This window comes from Electrona antarctica (genome assembly GCF_951216825.1).
Source record: "Electrona antarctica genome assembly, chromosome: 10".
Lineage (NCBI taxonomy): Eukaryota > Metazoa > Chordata > Actinopteri > Myctophiformes > Myctophidae > Electrona > Electrona antarctica.
The window spans coordinates 43,459,230-43,482,991 of record NC_136791.1 but is presented as its reverse complement, the minus strand read 5'-3'; the positions used below and the strand labels follow the sequence as shown (position 1 = coordinate 43,482,991).

At 42.8% G+C, this 23,762-nt stretch overlaps 3 protein-coding genes across 5 annotated transcripts in view; 2 read left to right on the top strand and 1 right to left on the bottom strand.

Moving 5' to 3' along the window:
* map3k4 (mitogen-activated protein kinase kinase kinase 4) overlaps window positions 1-3,018 on the top strand; it is a 45,845-nt gene extending 42,827 nt beyond the window's left edge. For all 3 annotated transcript variants that reach the window (XM_079512064.1, XM_079512063.1, XM_079512062.1), the window contains 2 exons: window positions 135-314; window positions 2,293-3,018. In XM_079512064.1, coding sequence (XP_079368190.1) covers window positions 135-314; window positions 2,293-2,313 — 201 coding nt within the window. In that variant the 3' untranslated portion in view covers window positions 2,314-3,018. The remainder of the gene's footprint in view (window positions 1-134; window positions 315-2,292) is intronic.
* Window positions 3,019-5,768: 2,750 nt separating this feature from the next.
* Window positions 5,769-10,431, bottom strand: agpat4 (1-acylglycerol-3-phosphate O-acyltransferase 4 (lysophosphatidic acid acyltransferase, delta); the record flags this gene model as incomplete). The annotated part of the gene is made up of 8 exons (XM_079512003.1): window positions 5,769-5,961; window positions 7,358-7,556; window positions 8,185-8,260; window positions 8,394-8,496; window positions 8,612-8,765; window positions 8,880-9,041; window positions 9,158-9,327; window positions 10,254-10,431. 8 exons carry the CDS (start codon window positions 10,429-10,431, stop codon window positions 5,831-5,833), a joined length of 1,173 nt encoding a protein of 390 aa, XP_079368129.1. The 3' UTR covers window positions 5,769-5,830.
* Window positions 10,432-14,290: 3,859 nt separating this feature from the next.
* LOC306931091 (phosphatidylinositol 4-kinase type 2-alpha-like) lies at window positions 14,291-23,236 on the top strand. The gene is made up of 9 exons (XM_079512288.1): window positions 14,291-14,720; window positions 16,493-16,693; window positions 16,807-16,938; window positions 17,861-18,014; window positions 18,168-18,229; window positions 18,507-18,606; window positions 20,935-21,068; window positions 21,188-21,247; window positions 21,369-23,236. Exons 1-9 carry the CDS (start codon window positions 14,328-14,330, stop codon window positions 21,528-21,530), a joined length of 1,398 nt encoding a protein of 465 aa, XP_079368414.1. The 5' UTR covers window positions 14,291-14,327; the 3' UTR covers window positions 21,531-23,236.
* Window positions 23,237-23,762: the final 526 nt, after the last annotated feature.

The following is a 23,762-nucleotide window of genomic DNA, read 5'->3' as shown; positions in this document are numbered from 1 at the left end:
TATACTTTTCCTCAGAATTGTTTTTGGCGGGGGAAAAATAAGGTGTACTGTATATAAACGAATCGATAAACCACTTTAGTGGGTTTTTTTATTTATAACAAATGTATTATCTTGGCACATGCGCTACCCCACAGAGGCCCTGGCACGAGTATGAGCACAACTTCCAGATTATGTACAAGGTGGGCATGGGACACAAACCCCCCATCCCGGAGAAGCTGAGCACGGAGGGGAAGGATTTCCTAGGCCACTGTCTGGAGAGTGAACCCAAACGCCGCTGGACCGCTAGCATGCTACTGGACCACCCATTTGTCAAGGTGAGACATAATTTCTTTGTGAAAGAATATATAATTCAAAGATTTGTGCCGCATTTTCACGATTTTTCAAAAAATAGCAGACCTACAAGCTCGTATCTGCTATTTTTCAATAGCTAAAGTATAACATAATGCTTAGTTAAAACACCAAAAGGGGTTCCCGCCCAGAATGGGTTAAGTTCGAAGGGTAAGACCACTTTTTTAGAGGTTTGGGTTGTTTTCTTACCTTTATTATGGGCAAACTATTCCATTCCATGAATTATTTTTGCTCCGTTGTGTTGTTTATTAGCAATTTAAGAAATAAAACAGTGTCCATTGACTTCCATTGTAACGGATTAACAGCTCTCAAAGTCACTCTTTTAGCACATGAACCAACGCAACAAAAGCTGATTCTGACAGTTTATGACATCAGGAAAACTCATGCGGTTTTATTTTTAATAAAGAATGTCAACTTTGTCTTGTTTTGACTAATTTGTGTAGAAAGAAGATCCATTAGGTATGCCTACGCCGACCAAATCACTGCTGTTCGCGTTGAGTAAAAAAACGATCTGATTGGACCAAAACTGTACACCACTTCCTTATTGGAATGCTGTTGAGCCACGACGTGGATGTAAACAAATGGATTTGATCTCGTCCGCTTGTCACTAAAAACATACACAATGGACGTGTTTGAGGGAGACACTTTAGAAGACACTGAAGTGTGTCTGGGACTGCTCGTATGCGAGGCTGCAGCTGGGTGCATCTCAAACAGCTTGGCGACTTGTTTACAAACGAAACCTCGCAAGACGTCCCCGCGAGAGTTGGGAACGCCGTAGTACTGCTTCAGTCTATCTCCGACTAAAATAGTAACTATAAATCTATCTTAAAAGACAAATAAAACCGCACGAGTTTCCCTGATGTCAAACTGTCAGAATCAGCTTTTGTTGCGTTGGTTTCATGTGCTAAAAGAGTGACTTTGAGAGCTGTTTCCCCGTTACAATGGAAGTCAATGAGCGACTATTTTTTATTTCTTAAATTGCTAATAAACAACACAGCGGAGCGAAATAACTCATGAATGGAATAGTTTGCCCATAATAAGGTAAGAAAACAACCCAAACCTCTCAAAAAGTGGTCTTACCCTTTTAAAGATGCTGGCCCTGTAGGCCCAGGCCATCGATCCTGGGCACCAAAGGTTGTTGGCTGGGCCCTGATTGATTATGTTGTTGTCTAAATGTCTACGTACACCTTGCATTGGGTGAGACTGTGGTTAGTCACATATATATATACCCCTAATTTTTCTGAGGATGTCCAGGCGGGAACCCCTTTTGGTGTTAGCATTATGTTATGCTTTAGCTATTGAAAAATAGCAGATCTACCAGCTCATAGCGCGCCACCGAGTGGCGCGCTACGAGCTTGTAGGTCTGCTATTTTTGAAAAATGTCCACTGACATAGAAACATAGCTTTTTCAGAAAACTGTCAGGATGTAGAAGACATTTTTAGAATCTGATCTCGGGTCAAAATGGGTTAAAAACCACTGCTTACATGAATCCTAGCATGCCATCCCTATTTATTCTGGGGCAAACGTTCAGCAAAAATAGAAGATCTATGACTCTCAACATGAGCTTGTAGATCATCTATTTTTGTTGAATATTTTGGTGTCGAGCGGACCAAGTAAATGACACGTGAAAGGGTTGCTACATGCAACGCCGGCATCATGAGGCGGTTTAGAGTCCCAAAATATAAGAAAAACAGGCTAAAGAACTCTTTTGTACATCAGCTTTTAAACCAAAATCGGTAAACCAAGAGGATATGTTCTATTGTTCTTGTTCCTGTCTACTTCTGTGATGTGTGTCCTGTAATGTACCTTGTGTAATGTATTGTGTATGTCCTGTCTGTATCTTGAACGGTGACGTCATGGCCGCAAAGCAAATTTCAGTGAAAGCTGACAATAAAGTTGTATCGTATCATCATCACGGACTGCTCTGCCTTGTCCCTCAACAGGTCTGTACCGATGAAGAGTGACCGGGACCTGCTCTGTGGCTTTTACGTTTACAAAACACTACTGGGCACGCTGTCGGCAAGAGGAAAGCAAGCGATGGACATGAACAAGAGGTCGCTGAGGCTGCATGCACATGGAGCTAAACTGAGGAACCTTAAAGCCTGATTTAATGGAACTTAAAGGCTGAAAAACAGCTGATCTACAAGCTCACAGCGCGGCACGCGTTGTGAGCTTGTAGTCGGCCGTTTTCGGACCACAACCATGCATAAGTCGGGCTTTACCATGTTATCATTTCAGAGGACAACTGGACCTATTGGAGTAGAGGGTTGTGTCTATGTACACATACCCATTGGTCTGATAGGAGGGTGGGGGTGTACATAGTGTAAGAATAGAATTGGCTTTGATCCTTGTATAAACAATATTGTAAATGTAAAAAATAATTCTAACCGCTTTTATTGTTATCACTGAAGACCTCTGGAAAGAAGCAATGAGGAATTTCCTTTTTTTCCCGTTTTCTTTCTTTTTTTTGTAAGAAATGAGGGCGGGGAAGGACAGCTATGGCACTTTTAAAACAAACTGTAGAGAGCAGTTTATTGGGGTCCGGGGGAAAGAGTTTCATTTCAGCAGGCCTTCGAAAGAAAAAAGACTTTTTGATGTGGCAAGACTCATTCAACTGATGTAGGACACTGTCGTTCCTTTTTTTTTTTTTAAATGAAATGGAAAAACAATCCGAAAATGCAAATTTTCTCATTTGGCTGGAGTCTGCAGTAGGAAGAATTGTTTTTATTATTATTTTGTATTTGCCTTGCCAAGAGTTAAATGTTAAGTTGGTATGTATTGAAGCGGTATCCAAGTCCCACAACGTGTATGCTGTGAGGAGCTTTGTTGATGTACCCGGAATGCACCCAGCCCAGAGGAGACTGGTCTGCTGCTCAACATTAAACAAACACACACCAGAGACACTGACAACACACACACCACAACTTCTGTTCCTCTGCTGCTTTTACAGTGTTTGCTATGTACAAACAATATTAAACATTTTGTAAGAAAAAGTGAAATGTGTATTCTTGATCGCCACGACCGGACGATCCGTTGGTTACAAACATTAGCTGTCTTTAACCCATTTTGACCTGAGATCAGATTCTAAAAATGTCTTCTACATCCTGACAGTTTTCTGAAAAAGTAGTAAGTAAGTAGCCTTGCCGAGCCATGAGGCCCATAGGGCAGGAGCCTATCTCCTGTTTCTGTAGCGTGAGGCAGCTTGATGTACAAGTACACCCCCTGGACATGACGCTAGTATGTCGCAGGGACTTACCCCCAATCCAACCCTTGATGCTGAGTGTCAAGCAGGGAGGCACTGGGTCCCATTTTTAGAGTCTTTGGTATGACCCGGCCAGGGATTGAACCCCGACCTCCCAGTCTCAGGGCGGACACTCTAACCACAAGGCCACTGAGCTGGTTTCTGAAAAAGCTATGTTTCTATGTCAGTCGTTCTTCGATTTTTCAAAAATAGCAGACCTACAAGCTCGCCACTCGGTGGCGCGCTATGAGCTTGTAGATCTGCTATTTTTCAATAGCTAAAGCATAACATAATGCTAACACCGAAAGGGGTTCCCACCCAAAATGGGTTAAGATGTAGCCCATTTGCCAGTTAGGACCGGAGAACCTTAGAATGAACTTTCAAATGGCACAGTGGGCATTTTTCCAGGTTTTCTAATAGGGATGCACCGAAAGGGAAATTCTTGGCCGAAACCGAATACCGAATATAGGAAACAGTTGGCCGAATACGATTAATATTAGATATCTTTTTTCCTACCATTGCTGTCATGGCCATACCTTAAAGCTACCTGATTTATGGCACAAGAAATGGTTATGGCAAAACTTAACTTAAATAATAATCACTATTATGGGTCCATAAAACATTTATTCAGCTCTTTTGAATGCATTCATTGCATACACTATTCGGTGATATATTTTCTGCCTATTCGGGCCGAAATTGCATTTTTAGCCATTTTCTGCCGAATATTTTCTGCCGTATATTTTCTGCGGCCCAATATTCGGTGCATCACTATTTTCTATACCGCTGCATGCAGCCACCCTATGCTGCCCAGTTTGATGCTTTTAGCATCTGAGCAACATAGCTTTATGGCCTATTCATAGTCCAGTTATCGGTGAAGAGGTGGTGAAAACTACAAGATGACATCATGCCACGGTGGTCACCACTCACACAACACATCTCTCTGTTTTTACTAACCACGGTTTTGGTGGTCACCTCTGAGTCTTAACCCATTGAGACCTGGAACGCATCCATGTCACGTTAGCGTTTAACCACATTAACCATTAACCCATTTTGGGGCGGGAACCCCTTTTGGTGTTTTAAACATTGTTATAATTTAGCTATTGAAAAATAGCAGATAGCGCCACCGAGTGGCGCGCTATGAACTTGTAGGTCTGCTATTTTTGAAAAATCGTTAAAATGTGCCTCAAATCTTTCCGAAAATTGTCATGATTTAGAAAACTTTAAAAAAAAAAATTCGACGTCAGGCCTGAATGGGTTAACCCAAAAACTGGACTATGAATAGGCCTTAACCCATTTTGGGCCGGGAATAGAGCACCGAAGTCCTGACGTCACTGCCCTCTATAGTAGAGGGTGTCAGTCCACAGGTTCATGTACTTTTTATTTGCATTGTAATCTCCATAGGGGGATTTTAGATCGCCTCATATAAGAACTGTGTTTGAAAAATAAACCGATCACCCCGGCCTTTTCACTCATATGGATATGAAGCATCGACTAAAGGTGGAAATGTAGAAATATACCCAATGAGTAACAAAATAAGCGTTAGAAACGAGTCAAACAACCCAGAGACTACATTTCCGGGTATGCGGGGTGGCTGCATCTGTCCGTCGCACAACAGAAACTGAATGTCAATTACGTTTATTTTTATTTTATTGATATTTAATGTTTTGTGGTTAGTACGAGTCGAGTCACCACCAGCTGAGCTTACGTCAACGAGGAATCTCAGGAACGCAATGTGTTGACAGCTGGCGTGACGTATATTAGCAGCGACATTGCCTTCATATGTAGTTTCAAGGCTTTTGCGGTCACATTAATTCCATTTTCTCCAGTGCTCTATAACCCTTTTGGTGTTTTAAACATTATGTTATAATTTAGCTATTGAAAAATAGCAGATCTACGAGCTTGTAGGTCTGCTATTTTTGAAAATTTGTGAAAATGTGGCGCAAATCATTGAATATATATTTCAGAGCGAACATTTTTAACGAAATATTTGCTTCTGGGGGTCCCTCCCTGGAACTATATATTTTGAGATTTTGAGATAATTCTGGGGGTCCTTGACATGAAAAAGGTTGAGCACCACTGACATAGAAATGTCAGAGAAATGTTAGGATTTAGAAGCCTTTTTGTATCGACCTCAGTCCAAAATGGCCTTAACACTGTCCTCATTTGCATTGTGGCCTGCACTATCAAATGTCAAACTGTTTATAGCCAAAGCTGTTCTGCCATACAGTCAATGCTGGATTTCAGATGCTATCGCTGGGAGCATTTAGTAGAGTCACGGTTTCTCCATTTCGAAGGGGAATCTTGTTATTTCCGTAACTTGAGCCCTTGTTGATCTCTGTCTGGCCAATCATCCAGCGAACACCCACAGAAACTGAAACAATCGGAAAACAAACTTAAGGTAAATAATATTGTCACATTATTGTAATGTTGGATATTTCCCACGGTAAATATCGCTTTTATATTGCACTTATGTGATTTACTTTAATATGTATATTATCTGCCACAAAGAAATAAACTGTAGATACAAGTGCAGTCATGCTTTGTTGGCACACTGCAAAAAACATGCACAGTCAGAAATACTGTTATGAATCACAGTATTAGCCGGTAGAGATACTGTACCCCAGACTGGGGTCTGTCTGTGTTCTGCTCAAGCCACGCAAGGGAGACCATTTAGAATTGAACCCATTTTGGGCGGGAACCCCTTTTGGTGTTTTAAACATTGTTATAATTTAGCTATTGAAAAATAGCAGATTTACAAGCTCATAGCGCGCCACCGAGTGGCGCGCTATGAGCTTGTAGGTCTGTTATTTTTGAAAAATCGTGAAAATATTTATTTCAGAAAACTGGAGGATTTAGAAGATTTTTTTAAAATTTCGAGGTCAGGCCTAAATGTGTTAAGATGGTTGAAGACCAGGTCTGCTATGGCGTTCTGGATTTGTAGGGGTTTGAGTGAGCATGCCAGCAAACCAGCTATATCTCTTCCATCCCTCAATCAAGATTAGATTAGACCTGTATGATTATTGCCCTCATACCTGTCTAACTACTTCTCTAAAGTGAGTGACACCCACAGCCACTATACTAGAGGGAGTGGCCATGATCTGGTACTGGTACCACCCAAATTTAGAACAAACATGTGGAAATTCCCTGACACCATCCATTAAACTAAGGATGTGTAACTGTAGTGGCGTGCACAGATAGACACTAGGGGGTGCTAGAGCACCCCCTGCCCTTTTCCCTCTGGACAAATGTGCCCTTTTGAAGAAAAAAAACGTTTTTTTTTGTTTTTGTTTTTTTACAGTGTACAGTATGTGGACCATGGTGACATTGATCAATTCTTGATAAAAAGCTTCTAATATAGTATTTAGGCCCCAAAATCTATAAATATCACACTATTAAGGCAACCGGCCGGTTCTACTGTACGTGCTGCACAAGGTGCCCTTTTTTCACTTGAGCACCTGCCCCTCTAAATGTCTGTCCACGCCACTGTGTAACTGGTTTCTTTCCCAATTGGCCTGAAGAAACAAACATCAGGAGACTACAGGCGGCGGTAAATGTAATTTTCCCATCCCCTTTGTACTGTACTACTGTAGTGTTTGTATTTTAAAATTATACTAATTACTATACTAGCACTAATTTAACTTAAAATTGTAGTTGTACAATCTGCTGCTTTACAGTATGTGTCTGGACAAAGAGGAACAGGTTGTTTTAAATGAAGCTGGTTCAGACAGAGATACATTTTACACTGGTTATGTCTGTATGGAACTAACCTGCACAGCAGACAGACACGGTGATCAGGATGGCGAGGGCTGATCCGGAGGTAACGAGTTGAGAAACAAGTATACTTAGGGGATACAGGAGCAAGCAGGACCAGAGCAGCCAATTTATCAGGGCCCAGGGTCGGCGCGGCGGGCTAGTTATAGGGCCAGGGAAATGGCCTGTCTGTGAATACTGCTCCTGAAAGTTGTCCTGTGGGCACATGCGCAGAAACATACCATACCATAGATGACAATGATTTTGTCCAGGTTCAGGTTGTACCCTGAGGGCCGTCACACTTCCCAATTCTCTAAGTATATTGTGCATCTGTGGAAAGCCTAATTTATACTTCAGATTTTCAAAAATAACACAAACCTTTTTTGTTTTAGCGGTACATATTATAAAAGTATAAAGCCTGTAAATTACTGTTGTAAATTAATGTTGAAACTCCTATTGATTCACACATTATTTTTGTTGAGCAACAAACAAACAAACCACATGACACTTTGTCACTGAAACCTAAATCAGGCTGTCATACTAAAGATTATAAATTAGGTTTTAAGATTCTGAAAACTAATGTGACTCCCACAGAAAGAGTTGTTGCTTAAGTCAAGAGTGCATTGTGGGCCTGGGCCATGGCTCAGTGGTCCAGGCACCTTGGCTGGTAATCCAGTCTGGCAGTGTGCCGCGGGTTCGACTCCCGATCCCGACGGCCTTTACTGCATGTCTTCCCCCCATCTCTCTCCCCATTTCCTGTCAGCCTACTGTCTGTCCCTGGTGAAAGCCACAAAAAAAACATTAAAAAAAAAAGAAAAAAAGAGTGCATTGTGATTTCTCTAACCTTCTCCTGGTACAGCTTGTGGAGCCAAGCAGCACACTCTGTTTCCTCCTCTGGGACAGACTCCAGAGGGATTCTCCTGCAAGCAGAAGAGATGTCAGACTGCACTAATTACAGCAATTAAGACAATTTGAGGCAAAGCAAGGAAGACATCAGATGGAAAGCAAACCCTGCCCTTTGTTCAAAATGTATACAAATTGAATGTGTGTTACCTAACGTATAAGTCGGCATGATACTTTTTCCCATTAAGAACTCCCAACAAGGTTGGAACTTCATTGTTTCTAAAGTTCAGCGTGGAATCGTACACAGCAGCAACTGCACAAGACAGTGAAAGCAACAGTAGACAATGTCGATTACTAACATGAAATGGATCTGATACTGACTGATACATGGAAACATTTGATCTGGATTAATCAGAATGAATGCTCACCTTTTCCTCTGAGATTTTGCACAGTGACCCAGAAGCCTTTTGTCCTGGGCAGGAGATGGTGCTTCAGTTTGGGCAGACCCTTGCTCTCAGCCACCTGCATGCTGACCTGGTGTTTCCTTTGTGTGAGGCGTGTTCCCTCACAGAAAAGCAAGAACTGCCCCCCAGGAAATTAGATGGCTCATTAATAACATAATCCCTAAATAAATATCCAGAGATGTACACACATACAAGAGATGATCAGTGATCTTGTTTTAACAAAGGGTCTTACCCAGAAGTGTTCTGGATAATCCTGCAGGTTTTGAAGACTCTCGGTCACTGTTCTTCTGTCTTCTTCCCATTTCCTCTTACAGAAAACTATCTCCAGGAAATACCACATCCAGCCTATGACAGGCACATATGCCAACTCTTTCTTGGCCAACACTTTCGAACTCTGAAAAAGGTTAGTTTACATTTAAAGCTGATTAGAGGAGTTGAGGGACACACCTAAATGTATTCTCTAGTTAACGAGGCCTAGCATGGATTTATCTAGCAACCATTTTCCCTCACCCCGAGAACGCCAAATCTCTCGCAGAAGGTCCAACCACACAGGAAATCGATTTCAAAGCTGTGGTTAAGCACAACGATTGCATTTTCTTTTCCATACAGTGGGTAACTTTGGGGGTCTGTGTAGAGCGTACATTCAGTTCCCGACCACCACTCTAGGAGCGCCACCATCTCTGAAGATAAAGGCACACAATGTAGTCAGTTCAGTTGTACTTAAAGGGATAGTTCAGATTTTTTTAACTTAAGCTGTATGAAATATTCGCCATTAATATAGTGGTTGCAACTGTATTAATTGATTGTCCGAGTCCCATGGTGGGAGTTCTGCTCTGGTTTTGGTCAATATTAAGTAGTTCCGGTCATTTTGTGGGGGGCACTGGGGCCACGCAGTAAAAGTAAATTAATTCACAAAACTAACGTAATTTGTATTGTTGACCTATTTCTAAAATATTAGCGCAGCTTTCGTTCAACTTTGACCCCTCTATCACATGGAACAATTTTTTGGGCGTAGTGATATGGACACAAAAAACATAGTTCTGTGTGATAGAGGGGTAAAAAATGAACGAAAGTTGCACTAATATTTTAGAAATAGGTCAACAATACAAATGACGTTAGTTTTGTGGATTAATTTACTTTTAATGTGTGGCCCCCTGTGCCCCCCACAAAATGACCGGAACTACTTAATATTTCACCTAAACCAGAGCAGAACTCCCACCACGGGACTCGGGCAATCAATTAATACAGTTGCAACCACTATATTAATGGCAAGTATTTCATACAGCTTAAGTAAAAAAAAATGTAAACTATCCCTTTAATACTGTCTTACAAGCTCACAACATGCCTTGATGTACATCAGTGTTTCTTTCTTTTTCCTTTTTTCTTGTTGATACTGCTGTGTGTTTGGATGCACTAACAAAGTCAGGTTTTAGCAAGAAGTCTCAAATGCAGGAATCACAAAGGTTACACATCAACTCAGAACAGGCCAATGTGTTTAGTCAAGACATCAGACCAACCTAATCCTATCTAACGACATTTGATAACGATAAGTCACAGACTTTAATGTCAGCTGACTGGCTGGGAGTGAGGACGTGAGTATACTCACGGCTGGAGACGCAGTAGCCCAGTCTGCAGTTGACTCTCCGGGCCAGCTGCTTGTCCAGCAGCCACAGTGGGAGAGCACAGACCTGCAAAAAGTTGATTGTGAGGCCGCTGACCAGAAACACACAGCAGATGAACAGGTGGCACAAGAACTGGGATTTCAGCAGCTGCGGGAAGCCCATCTTTCTGTCAAGGACACATATATTTTGTCATGAAAACGTGTAAAGAAGTGTGTTTCTCCATTGCAATGTGTGGATTCAAACCCGAGTCTCCCACATGGTAAACCCTCGTAACCAAACATCTACTGCTCATCCAAAGGTGGGGGCGGCGAGAGAATAACGGCTTTCTTTCATTTCATTCCCTCCAAAACTGAATGGAGCCTTTGAGGTCAAGGAGAGCTTACGTGACTTATGGAGCAAGCACTGGTCCCCCTTTCTTTTACTCATGATAGCATATGAGTTTGCCTGAGGGCAACAACGCCCTCAGGCAAACTGTCTGCATGTCCCATGGAATGGGGCAGTCCTTTCTAAATGAAGGCAAAGCCGCATCGGACACAGTGCCAACCAATTGGTAAAATAAATATCACTTTCTAACATCTTTAGGTTTATGGGTATTCATATAAGGAATATGCATGAGCATGTCCCTCACGCGGACCACTGAGTGGGGTGGTTCTTGTATTCTTGTATTTGTTTTACTGAGAAAATACGGTTAGAAATATGTTTAAGGTTAGGCATAGTTTTACTGGGGTTAAGTTTAGGAATATGGTTAGGTTTTGGCACCGTTTTACTGAAGTTATAAGGTTAGGAATATGGTTTGGTTTAACCATTTAAGCATAGTTTACTCAGGTTACGTTACGTTTTAGTGGAGGAGCTTAGGAAGAGCTAAGGGTGAATTTGCGCTAATTTGTCTAAAAGTGCAATATTTTACACAGATGTTCGCCCAGGGCATGCTCTAATGATTTAGCTATGGCGCCGGTGACCTTCAGAGTCCCCACAGTGGCCAAATCCATATGGCCACCATTAACAACCTATTATGCTTTAAGTAGCATGTGACGTGTCAAACTATGGGTTTTGCATGATTCTGAATCCATTCCAATCATTAGTTTTGCACGAAAAACACTCCTTGGGCTAAATGTGGTCATATGCACTGGCCATGCCCTGGGCTACATGATGCATCTGTGCAAAATATCCCTGACCCTATATAAGCTCCTCCACTATTTAGGAATACCAGGCTGAGCAGTTCCACAGGCTGTACGCATGGGGTGACTGTGTTTTGAGACAAGCTTTCCAGTATTCAGTTGACTTCCAGGAGTGGTGGCTGTCCAGCAGTGGTGGCTGTCCAGGAGTGGTGGCTGTCCAGGAGTGGTGGCTGTCCAGGAGTGGTGGGGTCCAGGAGTGGTGGCCTTCCAGGAGTGGTGGCTGTCCAGGAGTGGTGGCTGAGTGGTGGCTGTCCAGCAGTGGTGGCTGTCCAGGAGTGGTGGCTGTCCAGGAGTGGTGGCTGTCCAGGAGTGGTGGCTGTCCAGGAGTGGTGGCTGTCCAGGAGTGGTGGCTGTCCAGCAGTGGTGGCTGTCCAGGAGTGGTGGCTGTCCAGGAGTGGTGGCTGTCCAGCAGTGGTGGGGTCCAGGAGTGGTGGCTGTCCAGGAGTGGTGGCTGTCCAGCAGTGGTGGCTGTCCAGGAGTGGTGGCTGTCCAGGAGTGGTGGCTGTCCAGGAGTGGTGGCTGTCCAGGAGTGGTGGCTGTCCAGGAGTGGTGGCTGTCCAGCAGTGGTGGCTGTCCAGGAGTGGTGGCTGTCCAGGAGTGGTGGCTGTCCAGGAGTGGTGGCTGTCCAGGAGTGGTGGCTGTCCAGGAGTGGTGGCTGTCCAGCAGTGGTGGCTGTCCAGGAGTGGTGGCTGTCCAGGAGTGGTGGCTGTCCAGGAGTGGTGGCTGTCCAGCAGTGGTGGCTGTCCAGGAGTGGTGGCTGTCCAGCAGTGGTGGCTGTCCAGGAGTGGTGGCTGTCATGCCAGAAATGAGAGCTCACAGGTGGATAGGAGAGACGTGCAGACAGTCTGTGTCTGTTGGTGGTGGTTCTAAAACGTTTGTGTTACAAATAAGTATATATTCTGATAGTAGTTGCTATAGTGTTTGTGCTGTAAGGTCCCCTCGTTCCAGCTCATTAATAAGTGCTGTAGAAAATAATATTTCAGGTCGAGATACCACTTTAACCCTCCCAGGTTCTCTCCCCTGATTGAATTAAATCAGGAGACAGAACACATAGCAATGACTACTTTAAAAAAATCATTTAACTTTTGTTATTACCATGTTATTATCCAGTTATTTACAGTTATCTGAAGGAATATCAGGGCAACCCAAGCTCCCCCAAAATGTAGTGAAATATTTTCCCATGAAATAAAAAGATGTGCGACAGAGAATTAAAATATCTTTTAATGTTTTCATGTGTTAATGCATGGCTGGAATTGTTTTATATTGTTATTTATAATATGGGGAACTTGTGACGCGAGGTTACGGTTTGGGTAGAACTTTTGGTTACGGTCGGTACTAGTAATTAAGGTCAGTTGTGTAAATGATATGGAATGAATGAATACCGTAGGTTACGTTATGTGCTGCACAGCTGTTGCACAGTGTTTTACACAACAATACACAATTACACCAGTCAAACAACACTGTACAACCCAGTGACTGGGTTGTACAGTGTTGTTTGACTGGTGTAAGTGTTCCTACATCTAAATAAAAGCAAGAAAATCCAACTTTAGAAGAACAAATTAGTTAGTTTGGTTGTTACAACTTACAACTAGTTCCTAAACAACTTAAACACCAGTAGGCTACAATGCATGACATTTTACCTTGCTTGCCTTTGTCACTGTATGAAGTCCCACCACAAAGATATCGATGTTGAGGTAACCGTTCACCCGACCACAATTATGTACAAAAGAAAAATTCACAAGGACAGCATGTCAAGTTTTCCTTTTCTTTTTTGAATCACATAACCGTGTGCTTTTATCCATTGACAACTTCCTTCAACCAGCCCAGTAACCACCACCACCACCACACCCATCTCAGAAACCACGCCTGAAGTCCAGAATGGAAGCATGTGGTAGGACGTCTCTCCACCTTCTTCAGTCAGCAAACCTCATTTGTTATAGGCTACTTCGACGTCACGTACGACGGTGTCGTGCGCCGATATTTAAACCTCTCGATGTGTGACGGTCCCCGGGTATGGAATGGATCACGCCACGCATTGTGAGCGTATAGATCGGTTATTTTCGCCACATGACACCGTCGTACGAGGAAGCATATTAAATATACTGGGCATGTATTGACATCCCCAACTGGGAGGAGACAAGTCTGGGTACCGAGGCTAGGAGGAAAATGACCCCATGAAAATGACACGTTGCGTGGACAATGGTAAATAGCACCATCTACTGGCTACATGTGGTGCATGCACATTTAAAAATGAATAAAAGTGATTCATTTTCCAATTAATAGTCATCTGTTTTAATTAATTTTGCACGTAACAAGTGGAAATAAGCTAGGGTTAGATTTTGTGTATTCTTCTTTCCCCCCCTCCGGATTAATTCTGACTATTGTTTACTCGATTAAATAACAAGTTATAGCATGCGATAGTCAGACCACAGTTCTCAAACATTGTGTGTGTGTGTGTGTGTGTGTGTGTGTGTGTGTGTGTGTGTGTGTGTGTGTGTGTGTGTGTGTGTGTGTGTGTGTGAAATTTCTGTGTATTAAATTGTAGCTTGAAAAATAAATACCGTATATATTTTTAAATAGTTTTTATTGTGGCCGGCCCATCCTGTCAGACATTTCGCAACATTTTGGGAATAAGTTTGGAACATTTTTCATGGCATTCCCATTCTACAGGTTCTGGCCAATAACAGCTGAGTGGGTGGGATTTGCGGAGACGGTGAGTGTAGCCAATAACAGCTGAGTGGGTGGGATTTGCGGAGACAGTGCAGCTGAGTGGGTGCGGAAGATCATAACATGAACATGTGAATCAGAGGAGAGCAGAGGAGGAGGCGAGATTTGAGGAGGAGGTTTGCATCTCCATCACCAGCCCAGCGTTACATTCCAATGGACGAGACGAGCCTGTTCATTTCCCAGTCCCAGGACTCAGTGGATTGTAAATACTGTCAAAGCGATGTCTCCCTGGACTCAGTGGATTGTAAATACTGTCAAAGCGACGTCTCCAATACCCCGAGTAGCTTTGGGACGAATGCAACACCGGGTTCAGGGGTCCGGGTGTCCGCGGGGAGTTCAGGATGCAGCGGTCGAGAGAGACAGCCTCTTCTTGACCGGGGTAGAGGCAACTTCCCAGTCCGGGCCGGTCACAGGAACCAGTTCCCCGGTGATCCAGAGTTTGGGGAAATCGTGAGGAAAGCAGAACAAGCCAGTGACAAGGGCATCTTCCCAGAGAGGATTTACCAGGGGTCCAGTGGGAGCTACTTTGTCAAAGACTCTCAGGGGGTGAGAGAGTCTGCAGAATTTGATTGGATCTTTCACCGAATGACATGCTGGGATGATGAAATTACTTAAACACTTTGCAGTTGAAAAGCCCCTCTGTGTTGCAAAAATGCTGTTGCTGACTGCCTCACTCATTTGGTGTGGTGAGGCACAGAGGCAGTCAGCAGTCACATTCCCACCACAGTGGTGGGAATGCATGTGTATGCATTGTTTTAAGATTGAAGATGCGTTTTTGGAATCAGGATCACAGACCTGCCTGCATACAATACTATGCACATTATTGATTACCTTCATTATGACATTGTCATAATAATGAACTATGACAAAAGGGCATTGTCAATTAATTAACTTCAATCATTATAACATTGTCATACACAGTTGGCAAATGTGTTTTGGACAACTGTATGAAATGTTGTCTTGGTCACACAGAGTTAGGCCTACATAAAGTAGTAACTAGTATTTCCCTGTGTAGATTGGGGTCACAAAATGGGGGTCCATGGCCTAACCCGGCCTAATCCATATAAAAATGGTGATCCTTGATATTTCACTGGTCTAGTTATTGCCATGTAATGGCTTTAGTTTGGACTGGAGGACCGTTTTTCTTGGTTTTAATTATTTGACACAGTGTACGGTTAATTGATTCCTACAGTATTTCTAAACATGGTAATCATAAATGTCAACTGCTGCGGGAATCACCTTTAAGGTGGTTGCACACCGGCCGCGTTTTTCGGGAAACCGATGGAGAAACGCCACTACAAATCTGAAAAACGTGCTCGGTGTGTGGGGACCTTAAATTGTGTCACAGGGTGAGATAAAGGCCAGCAGGTCAGACTTGAGAGAGAGAGAGAGAGAGAGAGAGAGAGAGAGAGAGAGAGAGAGAGAGAGAGAGAGAGAGAGAGAGAGAGAGAGAGAGAGAGAGAGAGAGAGAGGCACATGCAGACACTGTGTGCATTGCTCACATAACTGTGAGATCTCCCACAGACCTGTTTCTCTCACTGTTTAAAATCAATTTATTGATTAAACATCACAGAGTCATGTGTTTTGCCACTGCATGGAGATGAGCCCACATGTGTCCTTCCTTGCTGTTACCCGTAGGAAGTCCCCCAACACATACAATATGTTTGAGCTCATTGGAACAACAAGTCGAATGGTTTCCTGAAACGTTCTTTACATATCTGTGCCTCGCCACAGAATGATGGTACACTCATGATGCATGTATTTTAAATACATAATGTTTAACTTTGTTACCAGGCACCACACTAGCACGGTACAATACCAGCCCCAGTCCCTGCTCCAGAATAGGGTACTACATGGATGGTCATGTGAGGGAACTTAAGATAATCTGATTGACATAAATGAGTTGCGAAACCATTCCAATTCCACTTTGTTAGTTACAGCAAGTCTCTGCCTTGCTCATGAATTGTGTCTTTTGATGGCAGAGTGGAGGATGGCGTTAGTCACAGCCTGGCTGACACCCTAGAATAGCCTGCTCACCTAGAGACTATATGGCTGACGATTATTCGAATAGACCTTTTATAATCGACATATCGACTCCTTTGTGTTTTTGCCTGACAATATTGTAACAACATACCTACATACCATACAGATTGGTTCAAATGATGTCTTATTCACTAAACACGTTCTGGATTGCAGCTTTAAGTGAGATAACAACAGTAAAGCTTAATTTATACTCCATACATTTTATATTCCATCGCTTGAATGATGAAAACAAGCGACACCGTATTACTATCACATCTGTGGGTTTCTTTTTGCAGAAGATAATCGGTGTGTTCAAACCTAAGAACGAGGAACCCTATGGGCAGCTCAATCCTAAATGGACAAAATGGCTGCAGAAAGTATGCTGTCCCTGCAGCTTTGGCCGCGACTGTCTGGTCCTCAACCAGGGGTACCTGTCGGAGGCTGGAGCCAGCCTGGTGGACCAGAAACTAGACCTCAACATAGTCCCCAAAACCAAGGTAGCATGTACCTCATCTCATTCTATCATATCATGATACAATCTCTTTTTATGTTCTATGCATTACATTAATTTTTATCTCTGCTTCTCCCTCTGTTCTGCTGTGGTCTCCAGGTGGTGTACCTGACCAGTAAAACATTCAACTATAATGCCATAGACAGGGTGAAAGCTCGGGGGAAGAGGCTTGCCATGGAGAAAGTGCCCAAAGTGGGACAGTGCTTTCACAGAATAGACCTTCCTCCTAAAGTAAGTACATGAGCACAGCTCCTACCTACATGATCTCTTTTGTTCATAGCAATTCAATTCAAAGGAGCTTCATGGCATGAGAAAACATACGTTTACATTGCCAAAGCAAGTCTCAAAATACTATTTAAAAAATCTGTTATAAATGGGGAAAGTATATACAGTTGGAGGGGGTATGGCATTTTGTAATGTCACATTGCGTTGTTATATACAGGGTATAAAGCTGTTTAAAATAGCAGCAATGTTTTGCAGTCACTTTGGGACAAATAACATTTTTTTCTCAACACTATTTAAATAGTATACAAAAATCACACCCGTGTGAAGTGAGGGGCGCTCTTATCATTGTACATCACCATACGTCATCTCATTCCAGCCACTCAGAATTTGCGTCCTCACCTTCGTCTTCAATGTTTGTGTTTACACAAACACTCAAAGCTGGCCATTCATTGTCAATGGCATTTAACGTTTGTGTTGGGACAAACACTCAAAGCTCGCCATTCATTATCAATGGCATTCAATGTTTGTGTTAGGACAATGTTTGTGTTTACGCACAAGCTGGAAAAAAAAAAACTCAGATTTAAGATGTGTCTACTTGGTACAGATAGTAGTCCTAGGGTGGCTGTATTCCATCCTAGCACAGTGGTTCTCAACATGGGGTCCCCAGGGGCCCTTCAATGGGTTCCAGGGGATCCCCACTCCCAGCGAACTGATTGATATTTACTATTTAGGAACCAATTGGACCATTACAGATCTGTAACTCAAGGGTGTGTACAAAATGGAACCAAATCACATTAACACTGAGGATTTGACAGTGTCTTGTGGACCCAGATCAAAAAATCATATCAAATGGGGTTCTGTGGCCTAATTTATATCATATAGATGACTCGACTATAAAATTCCAAAATGTACTTTTTTCTTGTCTCAGGTGGGGTCATTTCAGCTATTTGTTGAAGGATACAAAGATGCAGATGATTGGCTGAGGCGATTTGAAGTGGAGCCTCTTCCTGAGAATACCCGTCGACAGTTACAGCTGCAGTTTGAAAGACTGGTGGTGCTAGATTATATAATTAGGAACACAGGTTAGTGTGCTGGTGCTAGATTACATAATTAGGAACACAGGTTAGTATGGTGGTCCTGGATGATTACATCATGAAGAACACATGTTGGTGTTTTTAAATGGTAATAAAATGATCTCATTATCTTGTCTTCTGGGATGCACTTCCTGTTCACAGACAGAGGGAATGACAACTGGCTAATAAAATATGACTATCCAATGGACACTGGAGGGAATCGGGTGAGTAAACACACAAGTCAGACCTGACTACTCGCTACAAGTGCTTAGTTGATTTGGCACATGAACACAATACATAAGAAGTGTCCAACCAGAAAACAAAAATTTACCCACGCATTACAATATTGAAAACCATTCTGTATGTCCATTGCCATCAAGTGAAAAATTATAAAGGACATGTACTAATCATAGCTCATCCTTTATGTGTGTGTGTGTGTGTGTGTGTGTGTGTGTGTGTGTGTGTGTGTGTGTGTGTGTGTGTGTGTGTGTGTGTTTGTAGGATACAGACTGGGTGGTGGTGAAGAATCCCATTATTAAGCTGGCAGCCATAGACAATGGCCTGGCCTTCCCCCTCAAACACCCAGACTCCTGGAGAGCATGTGAGTCAATCCAAATAGGAAGTACACTTGTTCACATTGCTATACTATACTATGCAGGCACGCGTGATTTCTTTCTACGTACGCTTTAAGACATAGACCCGCCCTCTCAAGAAAAGCAGTGCAATCAAAGCTTCTGCAGCAACACACACACTACAGAAAATCATATCATGAGCACACTTACATAAACACACACTTTTGCCTACACATGCACACAGGACGTAAACGTAAGCCATAGTAAGCCGTCATGAAACATGTCATGATTATGATTATGTCATGCGGCGACAGATAAATGTTGGCGTTTTAATATTATTATCGCTAAATCGCTTTTCGTTCTGTGCAAACTACAACAAAAATAAGTGTTCACGAGACAATTACAGTTACAAGGCTTACCTTTATATATAATAATATTATTATCGCTAAATCGCTGGCAGCAGCAGCATAGCCAATAAGAGAGGCAGGTGGGCCGCACGGGGCGTCACCAAGGGCGGGTCTATGTCTTAAAGCGTACGTAGAAAGAAATCACGCTGCAGGCACTGGTCAAATTTGACTCACTATATTAACGCAGGCCCTGGTTGCAATACATCACTATTTTCAAGATGACAGCACTTTATTTGGCCTCTGACTGACACTATGCAAGTCTCGCCTCACCTGCCGAATCTGACACAGCTAAAAAATAAAATAGCCCTGGAAAGATTGGTCTGGCACTCCTCGGTTTGAATTACATTTTGCTCACCCCAGAGTTGTGGGTGACCAATCAGAGCCCACTATTCAAACTTCAAAGTGGGATTTTTTTGCTGTGACATATGAATCTGTTTGCAACCAGTAACCACCACTTGACAACCCCAATTTTTCAAGACTAATTTGTGGAAATTTGTCGAATGTCAAATAGTCTAGTGACTAGTCCCCGATTTTAATACGACTCTGTTTTTTAGGATATTTCCATTGGAAACAAGAAATTATTACATAGTAATATTTGTCAGGTGAAAGAAGCGCTGTCTCCGCTGTGTTCTTGTATCCGTTGTTTGTGTTCATTTGCGACGTTCTGTTCGTGGTTCAATGACCGTGTTTTGTTGTGGCTGGCTGGCCCGGCGGTGTGTGCGTGTGTGCATGGATGCCGGTATAAATATTATACTCTAAGATGCCGGCATGCAGTTGCTTGCTATCCCATTGCCCAGAGGTGCGTGTGTGCATGGATGCCGTGTCCTATTGGCCAGAGGAGGCAGAGGAGGCAGCCAATCAGGCTAGGCAGTTAGTGTGACTAGGGCTAGAACAGGTTGAAGTTTTCAGGAGCTTTCATTAGTGAGGTGGTTTCACCTGACAAAAAAGTCTTATATTCAGGGAATTTCAGGCCAATAGGGTAATCTTCCACACCAGAGTTCCAGACTAATAGCCATGCAGTGATATGAGTCTGGCCATGCCAGTCTAATGCAAGTAAATGGCGCAATATTATGGATCCCATTCCCACTGCAGCTCTAGGCAAACCCCGCTGTGATTAGCCAATAGTCAGATCTCATTTTTGCAACATGCAAGTTGCAACTATGCCTAAACCTAACCCAACCTCAGTAAAACTAAGCCTAAACCCAGAAACCTAACCTCAGTAAAACTATGCCTGCCTGGGAGCCAAGCAGACGGGTCTATCCTAGGGCGTCTCCATATATGAAGATCACCCCACCCGTCCTTTCTCTGCGATGTCTCCCTTTTGACTGATACATGTCCACCCTTAGATCTCCATATATGGAGCTGACCTGTTCTGACATTCCATAATATTATGTTGCTCTCACCTCATCAAAGCCTGTACACTCAAGACACGCTCCATATATGGCCAGACCTCATCAAACCCTGTACACTCAAGACACTGCCCCCACTGCCGCCCTTAGATCTCCATATTTGGAGCTGACCTGTTCTGACATTCCATATGTTGATCTGACCCCCCCATGCCAAATCGCCAGTGCTCGCCCAGCAGTCTGCCGTCACCCAGGCAGATGCCCTGAAAAATAGCAGATCTACAAGCTCGTAGCGTGCCACTGAGTGGCACGCTACGAGCTTGTAGGTCTGCTATTTTTGAAAAATCGTAAAAATGCGGCACAAATCTTTGAATATATATTCTTTCAGAGGAAAGGTTTTTTTTTTTTCGACGTCAGGCCTAAATGGGTTTTAATAGTAAAACCTGCTTTACCGTACGGCTGTGCCTCACATTGTGAGGCATGTGAGGTTATAGATCTGCTATAAAATAAAATAAAAATTCATTTAAATAGAAAAAATCTTTGCCCTAATGACACATTTGATGATCTGTACCCAATGTTGTCTTTTCCCTCTTGTCCCCTATAGACCCATTCTACTGGGCATGGCTGCCTCAAGCAAAGGTTATTTTCTCCCAGGAGATCAAAGATTTGGTGCTGCCCAAACTCAATGACCCCAACTTAATGAAAGACCTGGAGGAAGACCTCTACGAACTCTTTAAGGTTTGTTATATGATTTTATGCCATTCTTTGTCTCCCTAAGATACTCACTTATCTCTACTTCTGTATCTGTTTTAAACTTGTGTTTAGAAGTATTTTAAAAAGTGGTTGGTGTGTTACAGAAAGACCCAGGCTTCGACCGTGGACAATTTCACAAGCAGATAGCAGTTATGAGAGGACAGGTGAGTGTGTCAAACGGGGTTGGGGGGTGGCTGGGCAGTACAGTACAGCTGAGCTTCTTCTCAGTGCAGTATCAAACTCAAGTATTTCATTGTACTGATTTGCTTTGTGATTCTCTGCCAGATGCTAAACCTGTGTCAGGCCTTGAAAGAGTCCAAGACGCCCCTCCAGCTGGTTCAGATGCCCCCTGTTGTCGTGGAGACAGCCAGGGCCCCTCAGAGGGCCACCAATGGCTCCTACACACAGAGCTTCCAGAGCAGGAAACCCTTCTTCACCTGGTGGTAACAAACAGGAGAGGGAAAGAAAAAGGACCTCAGGATGCATGCCATCCTTGGAGCTCAAGACAGGCATGGTCTCATTGTCTCCACAGATTATTGAGCCTAATGTATACCATGTCGCATCTCGCAAGATGGTGTCCCTTGCCGACAAGCTCTGCCGTTTAGTTGCTGAAAAAAGAGGCAAAGTGTTATTTACAAGTCGAACAGTCGGTCTGTTGCATCCAAGTAATATGCTTGTTAACAGATGAGAATGTTGCTGTTCTGAAAATGATACGCTATTCTGTTGTCCGAGTCAAGCAACAACTGGAGAGTGAGCTGGGCCAAAACATAAAAGCTGCAATCATAACGTTCCATGTCCTTCCTGGGATTGGAACGCTGGTTTCCAGCCAGAGACACCGCATTTCTACTGTTGGACCACGACAGTCCTGCTCGCCACTTCAGGCAGTACTACGTATTTGCCTCTAACAAGAGGGTCTGAAGTTTATAAATATAGAGTAAAGGGAGACCACCCCCAACCATTAGAGTACAGATGTCACAGTGCACTGCTAGTTATGTTTAACATACTCTGTCATACAGATTGACTAAAATAACATTTGATTAATTAAAATAAATTCTGGATGGTAGCTTTAAGAGAGCACTTTATAATGTTCTGACAGTATAAAATAGCGAAATATAATTACTGACAGAGGAATTGGTATCCACCATAATTCTATTTGTCCTACCTCTTGACTGCTATGGTTTCCTTAAGATTAAGAGTCTTTATAAGCATGCTTGGAGATCTTTTTGGTAATGGACAGGAAAAGTAATATGCCTGATATTGGATGAATAAAATGTTCAAGAAACACAGTTTAACTGCTACCACACGTAAAGGCTGCCGGCAAGTGCATGTTGCATCCCATACGGATAGTAGTCATTAGTCTTCATTAGGCGAGACCAGCTATGTTGTATGGTTTAGAGACAGTCACACTGAGGAAAAGACAGGATGCAGAGCTGGAGGTAGCAGAGATGAAAATGTTGAGGTTCTCTCTGGGAGTAAGGATGGATAGGATGGAACAAATACATCAGAGGGACAGCGCATGTCAGATGTTTTGGAGATAAAGCCAGAGAGGCCAGACTGAGATGGTTTGGACATGTACAGAGGAGGGGTAGTGAGTATCGGTAGAAGGATGTTGAGGTTGGAACTGCCAGGCAGGAGGCCTAGACTAGAGGAAGACCAAAGAGAAGATTTATGGTATGGATGTAGTGTATGTTGTGAAAGAGGACATGAAGTTACTTAGTTGGTGTGAGAGAAGAGGAGGCAGAGGACAGGGTGAGATGGAGGCAGATGATTCGCTGTGGCGACCCCTGAAGGGAAAAGCCCAAAGGAAAAGAAGAGGATTCTTCATTAGTGCTGATAACAGTTTTGTATTGAGTTGTGCTTGAAATGTACTGTAATTCTCCAATATGTTAATAAATACTTCAATCAATCAATCAATCAATCAATCAGAGGGCTACTTTGCCTTGTCTTTTAGGCCTACCATGACTAAACCTAACTCAATCCTATGGAGCATCTGTCTCATCCCATCACAATTCTCTATCTGAATGTTCAACCTTTATTTTATTTTTATTTTTTCCCTTTTTTTCCCCTTTTACTTCTCATTGTTGTATTACAAACTGTACTACATATTATATTGTTTTGAAAGTGTGAGTGTGATAAAGTAAAATCAAAGAATGCAGAAATAGATGTGTTGTAAAACAAAACAAAGTTGTCTATTATTTTCCGAAAGAAGATCAGCAGAAGAAGGCAAAGAAAATGCTTGTCTGCCTATATTATCTTTTCTAGAGAAATCATCCTGGTGGGCATTGGACCTATCAGAGGACATTGTGACATGATATCTGACTAGGAATACATTATTAAGGGACCAAGCCCGAAGGGACTGTGTCTCCTCATGCCAAACAACTTTCGTGTTCTGACTTTTGACCTATGACCTTTAGATCAGCCACTATTTTGAATTATAAATAATTTCTTCTGTTGGTGCTCCAGGCCAAACCATGCAGTAGTTTTTTACGAAATGCGGCAATATTGTAGACACGAAGCCCACAACCAGTTGACTGCCAGCAATACAACTTCAATACAGATATGCGTCTCCTCACGAGGAACAAATCTGTGGTAGACCTCTGACCTTTAGATCTCCCACTATTTTGAATTATATGAAAAACAGTTCAAATCGATCTCCTCCCGGGGCTATAGACCAATTAT